The sequence below is a fragment of the Schistocerca americana genome, chromosome 1, assembly GCF_021461395.2.
Source record: "Schistocerca americana isolate TAMUIC-IGC-003095 chromosome 1, iqSchAmer2.1, whole genome shotgun sequence".
Classification (NCBI taxonomy): domain Eukaryota; kingdom Metazoa; phylum Arthropoda; class Insecta; order Orthoptera; family Acrididae; genus Schistocerca; species Schistocerca americana.
In genome coordinates, this window is record NC_060119.1 from 885,774,139 (window position 1) to 885,795,106 (window position 20,968).

At 37.9% G+C, this 20,968-nt stretch overlaps 1 protein-coding gene across 1 annotated transcript in view; it reads right to left on the reverse strand.

The window, feature by feature from the left end:
- Positions 1-16,420, reverse strand: part of LOC124594926 (putative leucine-rich repeat-containing protein DDB_G0290503) — a 184,309-nt gene extending 167,889 nt beyond the window's left edge. Inside the window, exons 1-4 of the mRNA XM_047133423.1 lie at positions 16,310-16,420; positions 10,998-11,111; positions 10,607-10,713; positions 2,793-2,937 (exon numbers count right to left, since the gene is read on the reverse strand). Of these exons, the coding sequence (XP_046989379.1) occupies positions 2,793-2,937; positions 10,607-10,713; positions 10,998-11,111; positions 16,310-16,420 (477 nt within the window). The remainder of the gene's footprint in view (positions 1-2,792; positions 2,938-10,606; positions 10,714-10,997; positions 11,112-16,309) is intronic.
- Positions 16,421-20,968: the final 4,548 nt, after the last annotated feature.

The window sequence follows — 20,968 nt, forward strand, 5'->3', positions numbered from 1 at the left end:
TGAATGGCGACCAAATAGTGCATAAGAAAATTGTTGGAGTAAATATTCATTCTTAATACCTTCATTACACGAACAAAAAACCATGACTATCTTTTAATTCGTACTAATAGGAACTGACCACACTCAAAACACAGAGAAAATATACGCTGTTACAACATTACAGCAACTGATCTATTTGTACTCCATACTGTAGGTCATTAAAATTACTTAACAGTTTTGAATTCATATAGCACAAACTATTTAACAAAGTTTCACAAAATGTACAATATTTACCAGAACCAACTTACAAATCAACACAGCATGACTGCTAAACTGCTCATTTGTTATATGATATAATAGAATTTTTCAGTTTTAATACAGCACTGTAAATTTAATAACTGGCCTATTGTTATTTTAAAATCCCAGTTGTATTGTCTATGTAAGTGATGTTGTCTGTTGCTGTAATAGCTTAATAAGCATAAAATCATTATTATTATTATTATTATCAAATAAACCATGAATGTAAAATAATAATAATAATGATTTTATGCTTATTAAGCTATTACAGCAACAGACAACATCACTTACATAGACAATACAACTGGGATTTTTTAAAATAACAATAGGCCAGTTATTAAATTTACAGTGCTGTATTAAAACTGAAAAATTCTATTATATCATATAACAAATGAGCAGTGTATATATATATACACACACACACACACAAGGGGCGTTTGAAAAGTTCATGCAAAGTCCTCCGAGAGATGGCACCACCGGTGTGTATCAAGGTCATGTCTAGTTAGTAGCATCTTTGGAAAGCACACACACCAAGTTTTACCCATATTGGTCTATTTTTTTGAGTTTCGCATTCGTAAGGATCAAGGAAGTCGAGTGATTGTCAAAAGATGGACGAAAAAGAATTTCTTGTGGTGATTAAACATTACTTTATTAAAGGCAAAACGATCCAGGAGACAAAAGAGAAGCTTGATAAACATTACGGTGACTCTGCACCTTCGATTAGAACAGTTTATAAGTGGTCTCAAAATTTTTGGTGTGGTCATATGGTCACAGGTGATGCTGAACGTTCTGGACGCCCTGTGGAGGTTATGACTCCAGAAATCATTGATAAAATCCATGATATGGTGATGGATGACAGAAGAGTTAACGTGCGTGACATTGCTAGTGCTGTGAGCATCTCGAATGAATGAGTACATAATATTTTGCATGAACATTTGGACATGAGAAAGCTATCCGCAAGATGCATTCCGCGATTGCTCACGCTTGACCAAAAACGGAATCATGTGAAGTGTTTCAAGGATGGTTTGCATCCGTTCAGGAAGAATCCGCAAAACTTTAAGCGTCGTTTCGTCACTGTGGATGAAATATGGATACATTACCATACTCTTGAGACCAAAGAACAATCGAAACAATGGGTTACCAAGGGAGAATCTGCACCAAAAAAGGCGAACACCATTCCTTCGGCCGGAAAGGTTATGGCGACTGTCTTTTGGAAGTCGCAAGGGATAATCGTCATCGAATATCTGGAAAAGGGTAAAAGTATTACAGGTGCATATTATTCATAGTTATTGGACTGTCTGAAAACCAAGCTGCAAGAAAAACGCCGGCGATTGGACCACAAAAAAAATTCCTTTTCTATCACAATACACCAGCACGCACCTCAGCAGTTGTAGTCGCAAAATTAATGAAAATAGAATTCCAACTCGTTTCACATTCCCCAAGACTTGGCTCCCTCGGACTACTATTTGTTCCCCAATTTGAAGAAATGGCTGGTGGGACAAAGATTTTATTCAAATGAGGAGGTAATTGCACTAACTTATAGCTATTTTGCAGACTTGGACAATTTCCATTATTCAGAAGGGATCAACAAATTAGAACAGCGTTGGATGCAGTGTATAAGTCTGAAAGGAGACTATGTCGAGGGTTTACCCCAAACACGTAAGTAGTTTTTATTTTTGCATGGACTTTTCAAATGCTCCTCGTGAATATAATGATTTTGTTTGAAAGAAAAATAAGTAATAAAATTACTTTTATCACAGTCTTAGATATGAGATTTTTCACTCACAACTACACATAGCAAAACAATAGCACAAAAGAAAAGAAAATGGAAACTTCTTTTGTTTTAATGTGTGGTTGTTAAAAGGTAGGAGCACTTCAAATTAAAGCCTATGTTTACATATACTTGATAACCCTCATACAACCACAGTGTAATATGAACAGGCTGTACAACAATCGATAACCTTCTTTAACTATTTATCTGTCGTCTTAACTGTAAAAAGAAAAATTCATAATTTATGTGTGTTTTAAATAGATCATTACAACGTATGGATAGTTCTATTAACATACTTGTATTAAATGTATATTGTTATGCCAAAGATATCATCATCACCCATCATGAATAATTTGATATCCACTCTCAGGAAAAGGCAGCCTCCATGACCTTTGATGCAATATAGTTTTCAACTATACACTTCCATGCTGTTTTCTACTTTTATAGACCCACCTTCCATTAGCCCATCATTTCAGTAACTCTTCATCTTATGGCAACCAGCAAGAACAGATTGCAGATAACTAGGCTAGTCATTTACCAAGTTATGACCACTGTTAATTCTTTTTCATTATTCTGTCATTGTTTATAAGTGAATATACTGAAGATCTTTGATGATATAACATTGTTTTTGATACCAAATTATTTCTAGTATTTTCCTATTTCGGATGTTTCTCTGAAAGTTTCAGTAGGAAAATTTCGTGACCTAAAGCAACTGTTGCTATTCTTTTCAAGTTTTCTACCTTACCTTCAAATTTTCTACTTCAGCTGAGAGTTCTTCTATTTTCTGTATCAGACGGCTTATCTCTTCTTCCTGGGCTTCAAGCTGATCTTCCGTTTTCTCCAGGCACTGCTGAATATCCTGATTTACAAGGAAAGGTGTATAATTTTCTCTGTAGTTGAAAAAGAAAAAATTATCTTTATTAATTAAGTTAGAAAAAGATGCTACTTATAAGTACAGTATATATTTCATGCGCATCCGGTAGTGGCACACTAAAAGAACACATCTGGCCCACAAGTATGAATGACTCAAGTACTGACATCTTCTTAAATCTAGTCTGTTATCGATGACACGTCAGTGTGTGGAACAAAACACTTTTTAACAATCAAACACTGCATGTGAAAAACCAGCGAAAACCAGTGCTTCAAATTCAAATGACTGTGTAACATTGTTCTGTCGAATATTAACACTTACATCTGAAAACCATCAAAAATACGACTGAGGACGACAGGCAGTACTAAAGTACTCAGTTATGTACAAAAATTATGAAGTTATGAACTACACACAATAATCATTAGTACTGATCGAACAGTCCATGGGCGTACTGCCGGTTCATAGAGTCCAACGGTCACAGTGTTTTGGGGATCAGACAACTCACTATCGTCAGGTGCGCTGACGAACTGAGCTCCAGAGGGCGCGTGTCTCCTGCCCCCGCAAGCCACGTCGTCCGCGGCCCGAGGCCGCTTATTCAAGCTGTATATTGAGCAAGCAGTAAAGGAAACAAAAGAAAAATTCGGAGTATGTATTAAAATCCATGGAGAAGAAATAAAAATTTTGAGGTTCACCGATGACATTGTAATTCTGTCAGAGACAGCAAAGGACTTGGAAGAGCAGTTGAACGGAATGGACAGTGTCTTGAAAGGAGTATATAAGATGAACATCAACAAAAGCAAAACGAGGATAATGGAATGTAGTCGAATTAAGTCGGGTGATGCTGAGGGAATTAGTTTAGGAAATGAGACACTTAAAGTAGTAAATGAGTTTTGCTATTTGGGGAGCCAAATAACTGATGATGGTCCAAGTAGAGAGGATATAAAATGTAGACTGGCAATGGCAAGGAAAAAGTTACTGAAGTAGAGAAATTTGATAACATCGAGTATAGATTTAAGTGTCATGATGTCGTTTCTGAAAGTATTTGTATGGAGTGTAGCCACGTATGGAAGTGAAACATGGATGACAAATAGTTTGGACAGGAAGACAATAGAAGCTTTCGAAATGTGGTGCTACAGAAGAATTTTGAAGATTGGATGGGTATATCACGTAACTAATGATGAGGTATAGAATAGAATTGGGGAGAAGAGGAGTTTGGGGCACAACGTAACTAGAAGAAGGAATCGGTTGGTAGGACATGTTCTGAGGCATCAAGGGATCACCAGTTTAGTATTGGAGGGCAGTGTGGAGGTTAAAAGTCGTAGAGGGAGACCAAGAGATGAATATACTAAGCTGATTCAGAAAGATGTAGGTTGCAGTAGGTACTGGGAAATGAAGAAGCTTGCACAGGATAGAGTAGCATGGAGAGCTGCATCAAACCAGTCTCTGGACTGAAGACCACAACAACAACAATGTGTCATAGGGATTAAACTTTAACCAACCTTAGGATCAAGTTGCTGTGAACTCCATTGTATCTAGATAATAATGTCTTCTAAATCTGAATGCTAGCACATGCTTAAGAGGTGCAGTATGGTCATTCTGTCACATCGTTATGTTACATTGTATAAAGTGGTTGACAACTTATATTATCGGTAGTTGCTTTCTCATTTGAGTATCCCTTTCAAAAAGAACAGTTCTCAAATTTTCGCTGCCATGATGGATACTCAGTAGAGGGAATTTGGTGCCTTACCATGCCAAAGTCCTCAAGAAAATGTCAAACATAACCTGTCCTATGGTAGGTTTAGAGTGTCAGTCCCAAAATAGGAATGGATGGGGAACTGCGTGGTGATTCAGACACTAAAAATCTACTGAGAATTTTGACATTTGGGTTCAATAACAATGGTACTGTCAACAGCGAAATAGTAGACAATGAGTTTGTGACAAGTGTTTTTGATCTCTATGCACCATTTTACCAACTCTGAAGAGGTATGGCAACCAAAAGAATTATTTTTGGTTAACACAACCATAACTATATACGTCTTCAAATTGCATCTGAAGACATCACTGACGTAGTGTTAGAGAACTTCACTTTAGGCACTGCCAATGAAAATCAGCACACAACTTTCTCCTGCGACTGAGTATTCATGGAGAACGATTATTGGAACATTCGTGCAAACAGTACTGAGCAATACAGACGACCATTTCCTGTATGAGATCTGCAGTCCGCATTGCTTGAGACAGAATGTGCCAAGCTACACTCAATTTAGACATAGCATGTAACAACCCTACGTGCGCGTTCGATATTATGAGTAACTTTTGTTTAATGTACACTAATAAAAGACGTAAGTGTAGCGGCCTTCAGTTGCCACTATAATATTTTTCCAGAGACATATGCCGAATTTGATTTGGCCTATTTGAGATAAAGGAAGAAATTTCTACTGATTTCTTTTCATGCTTCCACGTACTGTAAAAACACAAGTGAGAAATAATTAATTGGTCCCATGCTTGGCTGCACATTAACAATGTGAACAAGCTTTGGCTCAGGTATTAATAAACCAAGTGAGACACCAAAAGTTTAATTTTTCTATAACAATCAATTAGAATAAACTTTGTTAACGAATTTTTCCAGTTGTTTAATTCCTCAGACATCGGACAGCAAATGACGTCGGGACATAATTCTCCATCAGTATGACGTGACGTAAAACTTTAATAAATCTGTCCAGTAGGTTGATGTCATCACAAAGAACAGGAATCCAGCCCCAGCACAGATTGATTAGAATATGTCGACCATGAGAGCATGCAAACTTCACTGTAGTCTTCGAATTTCGAGAGAGGATACTATATGATCGCAAGACAAGTTCAAAGGAAATACCTATTGTGACACCAATAGACGAACGAGGGGCTACGGACTATGCAGCATCAGCAAAATCTGTGAAAGAAGTTTGCACACATGAAAACTTCAGGAGAACTGAAATCGTACGAAACCCACGTTAAAATCTTAATGTTACTAAGAAGTCTATGCTACAGTGTTTCTTGAGTAGACCCTCGTGTAAAGTTAAATGCGTGTAGACGTGGGGAATGCAATGGCTACAACAGCCGTGCAAGGGACATCGGGCGTTGTTACGAAAGGATTGCAGAGTAAAGACTCCAGGACTGCATGTAGCACATGTATTTTAATTTCAGGAATAGTAAAGCGTTATTTACTTATTGTGTCTAGAATAAGAAATTTGCTTTTCTTGGTGCCTTTTTTTCCAAATTTGCATCTATATGTATACTCTACTAATCACTGTGAAGTGCATAGCAGAGGGTACATCCCATTTTGCCAGTAATAAGGGCTTTTCCCTTTCAATTAATGTATGGAACGCGGGAAGAATGGTTGTTTAAATGATTCTGAGTCTGTTGTAATTTAACTTGCTTTATTTTCATGATCCCTGGGGGAACGATAAGTGGGAAGTTGTAGTATATTCCTATGGTCATAATTTAAAGCCGGTTCTTGAAACATTGTTAGTAGACTTTCTGAGGATAATTTCCATCTGTCTTCAAGGGTCTACCTAATCAGTTCTTTCAACAACTCGATGAAGTTCTGACATGGGTCAGACAAACCTGTAAATATTCGTGCTGCCCTTTATGTATACTTTCAAAGTGCCCTGCTAGTCCTATTTGGCACAGCTCACACACACTTGAGCCATAATCTAGGATGGGTCACACAAGTCTTTTGTATGTAATCTCCTTTGTAGACTAGTTCTACCATTAAACCAAGGTCTGCTACTTGCTTTACCTGTGACTGAGAGTCTGAGGCTGTGTGATGGTTCAATCTGAAAATCCCAAAAATTGTCATGTGCCTGTGAGTTGACAGATTCGAACAGTAATTTATTGAAACTGTTGTCACAGAATATCAAGTTTGTTTTCAAGTAAATCTCGGCACCACTTAGAAATCTTGTCAAGATATGGCTTAACGTTTGTGAAGACTTTCTCAGACAGTACGATACTTCATTACAAAAAAAATGGATCATCTGCAAGTAATACTGTCTACAAGGTCATTAATGTACAACATGAACGGCAAGGATTCCAACAGACTTTCCTGAGGCACCCGTGATATTATTTCGACATCTGTCAATGATTCTCCATCAGAGATAAGACGCTGTGTGCTCTCCACCAAGAAATCCTCAATCGAGTCACAAATCTTAGCTGACGCTATCGATAATAAACGTTTGTGTGGCACTGAGTGAACTGCGTTTTGGAAGTCAAGAAGCATTGCATCTATCTAGCTGTCTTGATCCATGGCTATCAGGATGCCGTGAGAAAGAAGTCTGAGATGGGTTTCACATAAACAGTATTTTCGGAACCGGTGAGGGTTGGAATGGAGAAGGTCTTCTGTTTGAGATACTTCTCTACGTGAGTTATCCATATGGTCTAAGATTCTACAAGAAATGAATCTCATGGGCTGTAGTTTTGTGGACCACTTCTACTGCCCTCTTGAAGATGGCTCTGACCTGCGCGTTCCCGCCATCACCGGGCATAGTTTTTTGTTCGATGATACTCTTGTCTCTGATGTATACTCGCCGTCGAGGACTACATACTGGGTTCTGTAACTTAAGAAGTCTTCGTGCCACTCACATAGCTGGAAACCTATTCCATATGCTTCTACCTTCGTTGACAATCGGCAGTGTGGCATCGTGTCAACTGCTTTAGGGAAATCTGGGAATATGGAACTGCCTGTTGATCGTTATCCATGGTTCTCATGATCTCATTTGAGAAAAGGGAAAGCACGGTTTCGAACGAGCAGTGCTTTCTAAACGGTGCTGATACGTAGATAGAAATTTTTCCCTCTCAAGGAAATTTATTATGTTCGAACAGAGAATATGTCGAGGATTGAGATTAAATTTATGTGCTTGGATGCAACCCAACTTGCGCTGTTCTCACAAGACGTACTGACAGCTTGGGATCGAAGCAGTCAGGTAGAGGCAGTATCTCTCGATCTTCGAAAAGCGTTTGACTCAGTTCCATACCCACGCTTATCATCAAAAGTATCGTCACATGGGGTAACAAAGTGTGTATGGATTGAGGATTTTTTGGTAGGTAGGACGCAGCACACTATCTCAGATAGAGTCATCAGCAGGAGTCTGCCCCAGGGAAATGTGTTGGGGCCCTTACTGTTCGTATTGTATATAACTAGTAACCTGTGACTTTTCGCAGATGATGCAGTTATGTATAATGAAATACTATTTGAAGGAATCTGCATAAATCTTTAGCCAGATCTTGATAAGACTTCAAAGTGGTATAAGGATTAGGACTCGATTTAGACATGTAGAACCGTAAAGTTTTGTATTTCACAAAACTAAAAAATTAGTATCTTAGGACTATAATATCAGTGAGTCGCAGTTGGACAGTTCATACAGGTACCTGGGTGTAGGTACATGAAATGGAATGTTTATGTTGGCCCATTTATGTGTAAAGCAGTTGGCAGACTTCCGTTAATCCTTAGAATATTGGGGAAATGCATTCAGTCTAGAGAGGACATCACTTACAAGTCATTCACATGATTCATGCTAGAATATTGCTCAAATGTGTTGGGCCTATACTATGTAGGACTAAAAGGGGATATTGAACTATACAGAGAAGAGCAGCATGAGTGATCACAGGTTCGTTAGATCTATGGAAGCATGTCATGGGAGATGTGTAAGGAACTGAACTGCAGACACTTGAAGACAGATCAAGGTCTCCCATGAAAGCCTACTTAGAATGTTTGAAGAACCCAAATTAAGGGACGAATCAAGGAATACGCTACAAGCCCCTATATGTTGCTCCCAAAGGGACTAGACAAGAGTAGACTAACTGCAGCACATATCCTGCAGAGGCGTTTAAGTAATCATTCTTACTGCACACTGGAATGGAAAGAAGCCATAATAACAGGTACAATGGGAGTACGCTTCACAATGATTTTCAAAGTATAGACGTAGTGAAGGTTTATGTAACGAGCCTGTACAAACTAGACTGTTTCCTTACAGTTTAAAACATTGTGTGGCGAATAGTGATGCCAATACACAAATACAGCGAGAGTCATGTAACATCTAATTATTGATGTATCTCTCTGGTGCGAGTTGTTTTAAAAATATTTGAGAGGACAGTGTACAACACCTTACACAAAATGGTCCACTGACACTCCCAGTTTGGCTTTCATAAAAGGCTCTCCCAGATGAGAGTAATGTTTCAGTCTCACAAAATAAATCCTACGAGGAGCGTTCAGTAAGTAATGCAAAATATTTTTGTCTGAAAGCTGGTCAGATTTTTGGATCCCAGTGCACTATATTATTCCCCACTCTTTTGGCTACAAAACCTTCTTTTTGAACATAACCTCCGTTCAGTGAGACAGCCTTACGCCAGCTTACTGAGAGGGCCTTTCTGCCCGCATTTTACCACACTATTGGTCGACGTTAGAGCCAACATCTTGGCACATCACTAACAACCCCATTATCCACGTAATGCTTCTCACGGAGTATATGCTTCATTGGGCCAAATAGATGGAAGCTCTGTATTGTCTTCTCTAATGCAGTGGCGAGGAACCCACCATACGCAAACATTTGGGTACTCAAACTGGTGGACAAGTGTGTCAGTATTACCAACAGAGACGTCCAGTTGAGCATCGAAGTGTTTGTGGCGTAAGTAACGCTCTCGATGGCAACGAAGACAATCTTATATATGAAGAGAACAACGATGACTACTACGCGGAAGACAATATCTGCATTTTCCAACATTGCAGAAGTCACAGCTGTACGCGGCCGGCCAGCACGCAAGAGATTGGATAGGTTTGGTTGACCTTGTCGCGATGGACGGACGCCTCGGCCAATGACACACTGTGCTTTTGTTCACTGCTAGGTTTCAGTACACATTTTAAAAGTTCTTATGAATATCTGTGATGGTCTGGATTTCTTCCAAAAGACACTCAACCATAGCTTCCTGCTGGAACATATCTGCATTATAGACGCTTCTTTGAAGGCTATGTTAAGCGCTGCCACCAACTGGAACTTTATGGAACTATAGTGACTGAAGCGAGAATATTTCACGATGTCCCACAACAAATTACAAATTTTTCAAACGAAACTGACCAAGAAAAAATGTGTTAGATTACTTATGGAATGCCCCTCGTAGAAGGTATCATGATGGAATTTTCTGTGACTTTGCTGAAACTTTTAGATGTGTAAGACATAACGTATTAGTAATGATGTTCTACACTAGGGCATCGGAGAATATCTAACAAATTAAGTTACAGTCATACTTACATAACAGGAATTACCGTAACACATGCAGGTGAAACGACGAACTAAGTGTTGGGAAATATTAAGTACAGGGGCTCGAGTATTGGACCACTGATCTTTGTGTACGCTAATGTGTAACAACCATCAACAAACAACAAAGCAAAAATAGTATATTATGAGAGAACAGCTTGTGGGCGTATAGGACAAACAAATTGAATATCATGCTTTCTTATGGAATCTGATGCTCAGAATTTTAGCTAAAACAAAGTTGGAGCCCTTCACTAGATTGCTGAGCTCTCTTTAGTAATTGGACATTAGCATTTGCCAGTGGTTCGCGGGATTCATTGAGAGCTTGTTAGTTTTTAGATATATTAGCTACTCTGGCTCACAAGATGGTAATGAAAATTAGTTTGCTCTAAACAGAGCATTGCTTACCTGTAAAAATCTACTGAATTTAGGCTAAACATATTACATTTAAAAGCCACCAGTGTCACTGGCTCGCAGGTTGCAATGAGGTTCTTCTTGTTTTGTTTTACACCATCCTAACAATCAAAATATTTGACTAAGATTGTCAATCTCTGTTACACAAAACGTTGCAGTTGTTGAAGTATGCACAGATCACAAAGTGACATGACAACAGAAAATTTACCAGCACGTAATTAATGAACCTAACGCCCACCATAACTACGTCAACTACTGCAGGCTGAGCTTACCATGGTGCTCAGTCAGGTGACATGTGTAGCTTACAGAGACATCTGTCAGCAGTGAGCCCAGAAAGATACTTTTAAAAAAGGTGAATTCTTTATTATTGTACAGTTATGCTCACCTTACATTTGTCCATTTCAGATGAAATATCATCAATAGTATTCAAAAGATAGTTTATTTCTTGCTCTTGAGCTTCAAGTTTGCAGTCTTTTTCCAGCAAACTTTCATGTGCTTCCTGTTTTTCACAGAAAAGTATAATGTAACAAATTATTATGATAATATGGAATGTAATGAGTATGTAAGTAAATGTGAAGTACATGACCAATACTAATTTTCCTACTTTGATGTTTATTGACGACAGATGGCTCACATTTAGCACAGCATAATGTCGAAAGTACCTTTCTATCCTTTTATTCTATTTCTCTCGTATCGAGATCGATATTGCTCAAAGGTAATCTAGATTGTTCATAACTTTTTATATGTTTTACTGATGTTTAGTGACAATACAACTCAAGAATGCTTGTAAGTACACTAAATTTCATATGGAAAGCGAAATTAATCATTTTTCGACATATATGCTCTCTGAATTCTCTACTTTAGTCTGAATATAGCGAACTAAAAGCTACGAATTCTAAGTGGATGTAAATGATTATAATATTGCTTTTAATGCGAAATTCTGTCTGGATTACATTTTATTTACCTGTGTAATCACGCAGAAAATGAAATATTAGAAAACAAAAGTTATAAATAAATACTAATCCTGAAAGCACCTTGCAGACCTCTAGCTAGATTTTACTTCCTTCGTTTTACATAGTGATGCCTTTCTAGAATGTGGATGGGGTTAACATGTACTGTAAAACATTGAGGAGCACTGTAAAAAACGGCAAGTAGTTATAAACAAACGTTTCTCACAGACAGAATCTTTCATTAAAGAAAGCAGCACATCAGCTATTAGCATACGAAATACAGCAAACTTTGAGTCATGTTTCCATCTGAATTAAAAGTATCTGATAGCCTCAAATGGACATCTCTAATAATCAGTAATTATAACTAATTCGGCTGTGGGTTCCTGGAGAAACCATGTATACAGTATTAATTACACCCAAACCATTTTTGTGTTTGATCACAAAACTTTATTATTTTTGTACAGTCTAGGTTTTGGGTAGAAAGCCCACTTTCCAGTACACAACTGATTCGCTGGGAATCAGTCGTGTACTGGAAAGTAGGCTTAAAGCTGAAAATTAGGTCTTACAAAAATTGTAAAGTTTTGTGAGAAAAGGCTAAAAAGTCTTTCCTTTTACTAAGCGGAAACTTATGTCCTATGTTGTCAAATGAAATTATTAAACTTTGTGGTCCATTAGCTCGTGCACCAAATTTGTAGTCTTTTTCCACAAACACTGGTATGCTTCCTTTCTTTTGATAGAAAAGTACAAGGTAACAAATGTAACAAACTTTTATGATAAGTGTGCACTTAAATATATTGCATATGAGTAACACTTATTTTTATAACTTAGATGTTTATCAACAAATGATGGCACACATTTAGCGTACTATAATATACAGAAACTGTCTTTCTTTGATTTTGTTGTGTTTCTCTCAAACTGAGCTGGACACTGCTGAAGGGTGTATACATATTTCACAATTTTTTTACGTAGTTCAGTGATTTTTAATAACACTATAACTCAAGACTACTTGTAAACATATTAAATTTGATATGAAAGCCAAAACTATTTTTTTCTTTCTACAAACGTTTTTTGATGGATAAGATCACTGTATTCCCTACTTCAGTGTAAATAAAGTGAATTAAAAATATGAATTCTAAGTGGAGGTAAATGATCATAGTTTCTGTTTTAATGCAATATTCTGTCTGGATTACATTTTATTTACCCTAATAATCACACACGGCCGGCCAGACTGGCCGAGGGGCTCTAGGCGCTACAGTCTGAAACCACGTGACTGCTACGGTCGCAGCTTCGAATCCTGTCTCGGGCATGGATGTGTGTGATGGCCTTACGTTAGTTAGGTTTAAGTAGTTCTAAGTTCTAGGGGACTTATAACCTCAGAAGTTAAGTCCCATAGTGCTCAGAGCCATTTGAACCATTTAGCCAATCACATACGAAATAAATAAATAAGGTGGACTTGTATAGCATGCTTGACTGGGAGACCCTGAAGGGCAGGTTCAGTCACCTAATTGGAAAGGTTTTCTGTATCCTTTTTACCCACAGCCATCTTTCCTTTGCTAAAGTATGAGAACTGTGTGCAGAAGCATATCTGTTACATATTTGTGTTTTATATGATCAGGGAACGGAGAGTGCGAAACCCAGTGCCGGCACATAGCCTAATCCTTTTGGAGAGCACCAAGGGGACTGATGAGCACAACTTCCCCAGTGTCATACGCCTTCACTACATGGGATACTGTGTAGAGGTTTGGTATTTAAACCAGGGCGTTGGCGAAAAGTCTGATGATCAAGAACTTTTCGCTACCACCCCATCTGCCCCTGCCAGCCAAATACTGGCATTGAAAATTTCTTCCACCAGCAGAATCCGAACTGGCTTACCTCTGAGGCGAGTGCCACTGCACAGCCGTGTATTAATAACCTCGTCCACAGAGGTGAGTAGACATGAAATGAAATTTTAAAAAACGAGAGTTTTGTAAGTAAATTCTAATCCTGAAAGTGTCTTGCAGACCTCTATTTAGATTTTACATCCTTCGTTTTACGTAGTGATGCCTTGTTAGATTGTGAAGGAGGTTAACCTGCTCCATAAAACATCGAGGAACATTCTAAAAAAAACGGCGTGTTGTTAAAAATAAACGTTTCTTACAGACGGAATATTTCATTAAAGTATGGAGCAATTCATCACTGAATGAATGGCTCAGCGGGAGCAATCTTTTTGTAATGAAAAAACAGAAAAGGTAGTGTAGGGTCTCACCTCAAAAACTAGGACTCCCCAGTATATACCTAAGCAGCCAAGAGTTGTCTAATGTTAGGTACATTCAGTATTCTCGGTATGTGAATTGAAGAAAATCTTGAAAGGAGTACTCACGTCAATTGTATCTCAATAAGCTGTGAACTGTATGTTCTGTTCTAAGGGTGTTCAAAAAAGTAGACACAACTTTATTTCTGCTACAAGTATATTATTATCACTTTTACTCCACAATACAGCATGGAATCATCTTTAGGGGAAACTTACACTGCAGCAGATATACATCATCATGTAAAAAGAGGCAGTTTGTATAATAAGCAATCTGAGACATACTGCATCATGTAGTCAACATTTCAGGGGACAAGGCATTATGACTCCACAATACATTTACTGCTATATCACATCGTTTGTTCAGCACTATCTATTAAACATAGAGAGCTCATTGATATTAAATGAACACATTAAATCCGAAATGAGCCAGAAATCTGGCAAACATTTAACCCTATCCAGAATAGCTTATTTTCAGAGAAGTGAGCTACATTTTGGTATGCAGATGTATAACAATTTACCAAATGAAGTTAAAGGCACAGAAATGCCAAGATGTTCTATAAATTAAAAAATTTTCTATTGGAAAAAGTTTTGGTAAAGTTAATTTTTTTGAAAAATTTTACAAATGCTCTCTCACTCCTGATAGATTGTTTGTAGTGTATTTTTCTTAAATATATGTAACATTTTGTTCTGTATTTATTCCTGGTTTTGCTCCCATCGTATTTCATGGTACCACTTATTATTTCATCTTACTGTAAAAACAAGCTGCAGCCTCCTAGCTAATGAAGGTGCAGTGAGATGTCTGTTACAGCATTGCAATATTGCTGTAAGAAAATAAATGGTAAAAATTTGTTTGTTAAAAATATATACTTCATTTGTCCAACAATATTTTGATTTCTTTATCAGTAAAGTACATACAATACAAAACTAGCGACAGAAGTCATAGGACAGAGTCCTGTAGGACACCATACTTAATCAGTGATTTACTAGATACATTTGTTTTTGTTTTAAAGGCATTTTCTTTTATGTCATTATGCCTTAATAATACAGTTGTTGCCCGTGTAATATGGAAACTTTACCCATGGATAAGGATTCCTCTGAAACGTTTTGGGACTTACGTCAAATGCCTTCGACAGATCAATAAAAATTCCAATAGTGTGTTCTCCGTCATCCAGTGCTTTCAAATGAGCTTCTAAATAATGATGCACATTGTCAGCTATCAATGAAACGTTGGATTTGCTAAATCATGCTGATTTTGTGATAACAACGATTTTTTTGCACTGTAGCTTTGAGGCTTAGCACAGAATACACTTATTTTTGAGTGAAATCTTAGTTGGGATTCCAAACTGCATAAAACTGGTTTCGAGGCAGCAGCAGTACTAATAAAATATTCGAGAAAAATGTCTTCTAGTAAGAATACATCAATAACCAAGTTCGAGCACTTAAAGCTTTTAACTGAAATTTGATGTGCTATTGCGCAATGTCATGAGGAAATTCACTTTCGAAGTAGTAGCAGAAGACTCATGTGTAGATATGCTGAAGGTCAGTGGTTGTACAGGAACTTTTCAAGGATTATAAAGATTTACAACATTGAAAATCATATAAAATATCCAACAAGGCGTTCAAAAACTTCAAGCACGTTAGTAGTACATGTTCTGGCAAATATACCCAGACTCAGACAAGCGTCCACGTTGTGAATACTGTTGCTTCAGATCATCATGGACAAACGACTGAGCTGTGAAATTATAAAAAGATGAGGACAACATCGTGGTCGAATTATGCAGATTAAACTTGGACTTGAGCAGGCTAGAAATTTTGCTACAGGTACAAAAATGAGATGGTATTCACAAAGACAACAGTGTAGAAATGAGCTGGGAATCTTTCTGTGATATATTCAACAGAACAGCAAAGAGATGTTCGTTTTCTAGCAGTGGAAGGAGTAGGAGGAACGGATATTCATTGACGAATGTCACAAGTGTACAGAGAACACTGTATGTCCTTTGCAAGGGTCAAGGCGTGGAACAAGCGCTTCAGGGAAGGACGAGTGTCATTAGCCGATGATGCACAGTCTGGAGTACTACACTGAATTACCAATGACATTGTCCAGCTAGTGGCTCAAATGGCTCTGAGCACTATGGGACTCAACTGCTGAGGTCATTAGTCCCCTGGAGCTTAGAACTAGTTAAACCTAACTAACCTAAGGACAACACACACATCCATGCCCGAGGCAGGATTCGAACCTGCGACCGTAGCGGTCTTGCGGTTCCAGACTGTAGCGCCTTTAACCGCACGGCCACTTCGGCCGGCGTCCAGCTAGTGTATGCACTCATACTCAGGACCGCCAAGTGACAGTGAAAGCTATAGCCGCCGTGGTCGGATTGAGCGTCGGAAGTGTTCACACTATCATGAAGGAACTTCTGCACATGCTCAAAGTGTGTGCGCAATGGGTGCCCCACAGACTTCAACCATACCAGGAAGCATGTTGAATGACCCACTGCCTTGCTCATCTGCAGCGCTGTGCTCAGGAAGGGAATGCATTCCTGGCATAAGTGGTGGCTGGAGATGAGTCATGGTGTCAACACTTTGAACCAGAACCAAAACGACAAAGTCTCCAGTGGAAGCATCCAGGATCACCACCACCAAACAAAGCCAAGGCCATCTACACAAGTGCAGGAAAGGTTATGCTGACGTTCTTCTTTGACCAAGATGGTCCGCTTCTGATTCACCTCCTGCAGCATGGGACAACAGTGAATGTTACTCGCAAACCTTGACCACCCTTCGCCAAGTGAACTAATCAAAACTACCAGGCAAAATCACCCCTGGGGTCACTCTGCTCCACGACAATGTAGCCTCATACGGCCAACACAGTCGCGGCACTCGTGCAGAAATTCAATCGGGAGGTTTTGGGCCACCCTCCATACAGTTCAGAACGCTCTCCCTGTGATTACGCCATTTCTGGTCCCCTTAAAAAGGCTCTGAGGGGCAAACGATTCACCTCAGACGACGAATTCCAGCTTTACGTAGGGAACTGATTAACATTGCAGCCCCGGGAATTTTATGAGACAGCCATTCACCACCTTGTGTCACAGTATGACAAGTGTCTCAACAGCCAGGGTCAATATTTTTAACATAAAGGTACTGGTTTCTGTAATTATGCCTCCGAATCGTGTCTTTTTGAATGCCGCTTATAGTTTCATTTGATAGTATATAGCTATAGCAGAAAAACCCATAAAACAAACCATAGCAATACCAAAGAGCGTGAAAAGCCCCAAAAAAGGGGGCTAAGAGTTTTACCTACTATTGCCAGATGAACCGGAAGTTTAAAAGACTTTTAGTATTAAGAAATAGAATTACAGAGGGTATGAACGGCATACCTGTAAGAATGGTTAAACACTGTGCTAGGCAGTACCAGGGCTTAAAGGAGGGGATAAAAGAGATGCAGGAAACTATGGAACCATAACTATTGCAAATGTTTTCTCCAATATCATAGAAACAGCAATTAAAGATAGAATGATAAACTTTATAAAAGAAGCACAGCATGGCTGCAGGAAGGTAAGACGCACAAAAACCTTTGTGGCGAAGTCCACAACAAACATAAATAGGGTCCTGGATGATTAGAGGAAAGCATATACTTGAACCTTCCAAAGCTTCTGATTGCGTCCGTCATAGAATCCTTCAGGAGTAACTGCACTGCAATGGCATAAGGCGGAAGGCTGCAGATATTATAAAAACGTTTTTTGAACATAGGCTGCAATGTGCGGGAAAGAAAATAAATCTGGGAATACTGAGAAACGAATTACGTCCATAATTAAAGGAGAGAATGACAAGCTATCTCAGGCAATTACATTTTCAATAATGATGAAGGGTATTTTGAAAAACAAGAACAGCAGAAGATGAACTCCGAATATTTGCGCATTTTAGTTTAGAAGTACAGGTGGTTTAGAGACTACCGTAGGTACTGCGGTACGCAATATCTGAATACGTTCAGTTCGACCTACAGCAACACCACAGTACCGTTAATGAGAACAAATCTGTTCGTTAATGGAATATTTCTACGCAATCTTCATATATTCATTCAATCTTGGCATGTCCGTATTTTCATCTGTTAAGAGTTTCCTTTCGATGGGGATCTATATGTACATACAGAAAGTGAAATTTTATGCCACACATAACACATTAGCCTATATAACCACTTTTCACGATTTTCCCGCACTTTTTTACAAACGCGATCACTTTTAAGGAACAGCATAACGGAACCACCGAAATTTGTTGTAAAACAGCTAATGGTGAGCCCATGATGTCATTCCTTAAACTTCTTAAACTTTACTTTGGAACTGTGCACCACTGTTCAGTGGGAAAAGCTTTAAATTTTTTCATGAAGTCCTAGTGTCGATATCTAGCTCACTGTTTCTGTCGTTATTACGCAGGTGGGTGTGCTGCTTGAGGTTAAAATACCTACGGCATCACGGTACGGTAACATTTTACCAGTCAATGTAGATTTGTACCACTTACAATTTTTGTTTTAAATTGCTGGTATTCCACTTAGTGGCACTGCTTTGTTCTAAAAGTAAGAGAGGAAACAAAACACCAGTAATTTGAAACCAGAGTAGTAAGTGGTACAAAGTTACTCGCATTCACTGCACCTCTTCTAAAAGCAAGGCAAACATTTCAGTATTTCTGTCCTTCGTCCTTATTCTTTTGTACAGACTATACACTTCTTCTGACACCTATTCATCGCGTTGGAAATACCTTCAACACGTCATACCAATTACAGTACAGTACGTTTCTTGCACCAGCAAAGTTGTTGTGTCAGCTATTGCTAATTGGGCAACAGTGTGTGCTAGGCACTACTTATTCCATGGGCGTTTTAATTTTCGTCACTTTTCCTTTCAGCAACTTGTTTGACAATAAAATACACCAGACACACATCATACCTAAATACATCAAATACATTAAATTTTTCACATGCCTAATACCTTTTCTCATTTCAGTTGCACCGGGAACTGACATAGGCTACTTGCAGACGCGTCTACTAAATAATATTCTAAACAACCGTGTAAGGGTCACGTTACTCTTAAGCTCATGTTACACAAGCTACCTTCTGTTCAAAACTGATTACTCACGATAGATGCACGTCATGTGACTGAGTGTCAATAAACCATCAACCACGTTGAAAGTGGCTCAGCAGCATCAATCATCAAAGTACAATTGCACTTGCGAGAACAGATGCTTGAGTGGCGTCTTCAGCTATCTAGGGATTTCCGTTATCGCCGAAACAACTGGTTTTCGATTACACCGTTTTTTTTTCTTCTACTGTTTCATTTGATTGTTAAAACCCCTCAAAATAGCTGGTTTCTGGAATAACAGATTTTCTGTTTTTTTATTGCTGTTACTCCGCTAATAAACATAGACACTGAACAAAGTCTGTTTAGTTCTAAGACACCCTAAGAACTTTTGAATTATACATTTCAAGATACCTAGAATCAAATTTTCACATAAATTAGCTATATAAAAGAAAACTTGTCTGCACGTATACTGTTTACTGTTTTTCTTAGAAAGTAACGGTCACCTGAATACAACAAAAAATCACAAGTAGATTTATACTGATTCTAATTTTTTAAAAACTGTGCTCGATAATCATGTTGTAATCGAGAACTAAACAACTATTTGTGACTTACAAATAGACAGTGCTAAAGGATGAAAACTGAGGCTGGAGAACTTAATTTTAGCGTTGTTATTCGTTTCTTGAAGACAAATTAAGGATGTTGATACAGGCAGGATATCAGCTACATTCTGTTTTTATTCAAACAGTAGATGAATTGCGACGATTTTAATTTCTTATTGTTGCTTTAATTTCCTTTCTTCTCTAGAATTTCATGTAAATGGCAGACAAGTAATAAGTTTTGTGTAAAATTTTTAGCGTTCTTTTTTCTTCAATTATTTCGAATCAAAAACCCTTTTCGTAGTAAAACATACTTATTTACATTTTAAAAGGAATTAAAACACAGTTGATTTTCTTATGACAACACTAAAATGTCCTTTCGAAGCTGCAAGTAAACACCTTAGATACCACACAAAATAAAACATTTGCCAGGAACAATTATCTGACGGTAGTTAAAATTTCAGTAATGAATTAATTCGTTTACCAATATTTATTGCCCAATCTGTTCGTAAATACTTGTTTTTTAATGTGTTGACTTCTTTCATCAGAATCGGTATCATGCTGAGACAATACCAGTCGTTCAGAAGTCACAAAACTTTGTGTCAACAATAAATGTGCTTGGGTTGCAAATGACAAGCCTGGCATCTATCTTCTACTCTGCTCCAAAAAATAGGAAGGAACACTCCCTCAGTAGTAAAGGAGGTTATTGTCTCAATTATACTTTACCGATTCTTATCTCAAATGTTTGGTGCTCATTTCCAAGTGGCGACGTTGTTATTAAAATAGCACTTATCACTTTTCGTATTTTCTAAATACCTCAGTATTTCCAAACAACGGAGGTTTTAGAAATAAAAACTACTAGCCTGCAAAAAAATGTTTATTTAAAAACCAAAAGATTTAGCACCACTGACTCCTATGACAACTTGACACATCAGTTTTTTAACCATCTATAACCAACAACAAACAAGTGCCGAAAAGGACAAATTATTCAGAACTAAAATACCGGTATCGATTTGAACTAGTCGGTTTTTCCCACCTCTGTCACTAAAACTGGAAGTTAACGTATTCTCTCCACCATGATTCGTTTTATTACGCTGGTAATGTTTTCTGTCTACTTTTAATCTTGATTTTATGGTTCGCTTTGTTTTTGTGACATGTTTCAAAGGCTGCATGACGATCTAGTATTTTTGTATACTAATGTTTTCCCTGAAGGGAGGCCTAATATCTGACAGCAAAGATTTATTTAGATTTTACTATACCAGTAAAGAGAACATGCTTACACTCTGCATAAATAAGAATGTAAATGGATAAAGTTGTTTTAATGAAAAATATTTCAGCAGTGAAATGGCTAGACTTAATGAATGAGAAAAAAATAATTTTCAGTGTAGTAATGGAAGTAGTTTTATTCATTTGTAGATCACATTTACAAGTAAATTGTGCATGTTCTGGTATTACAA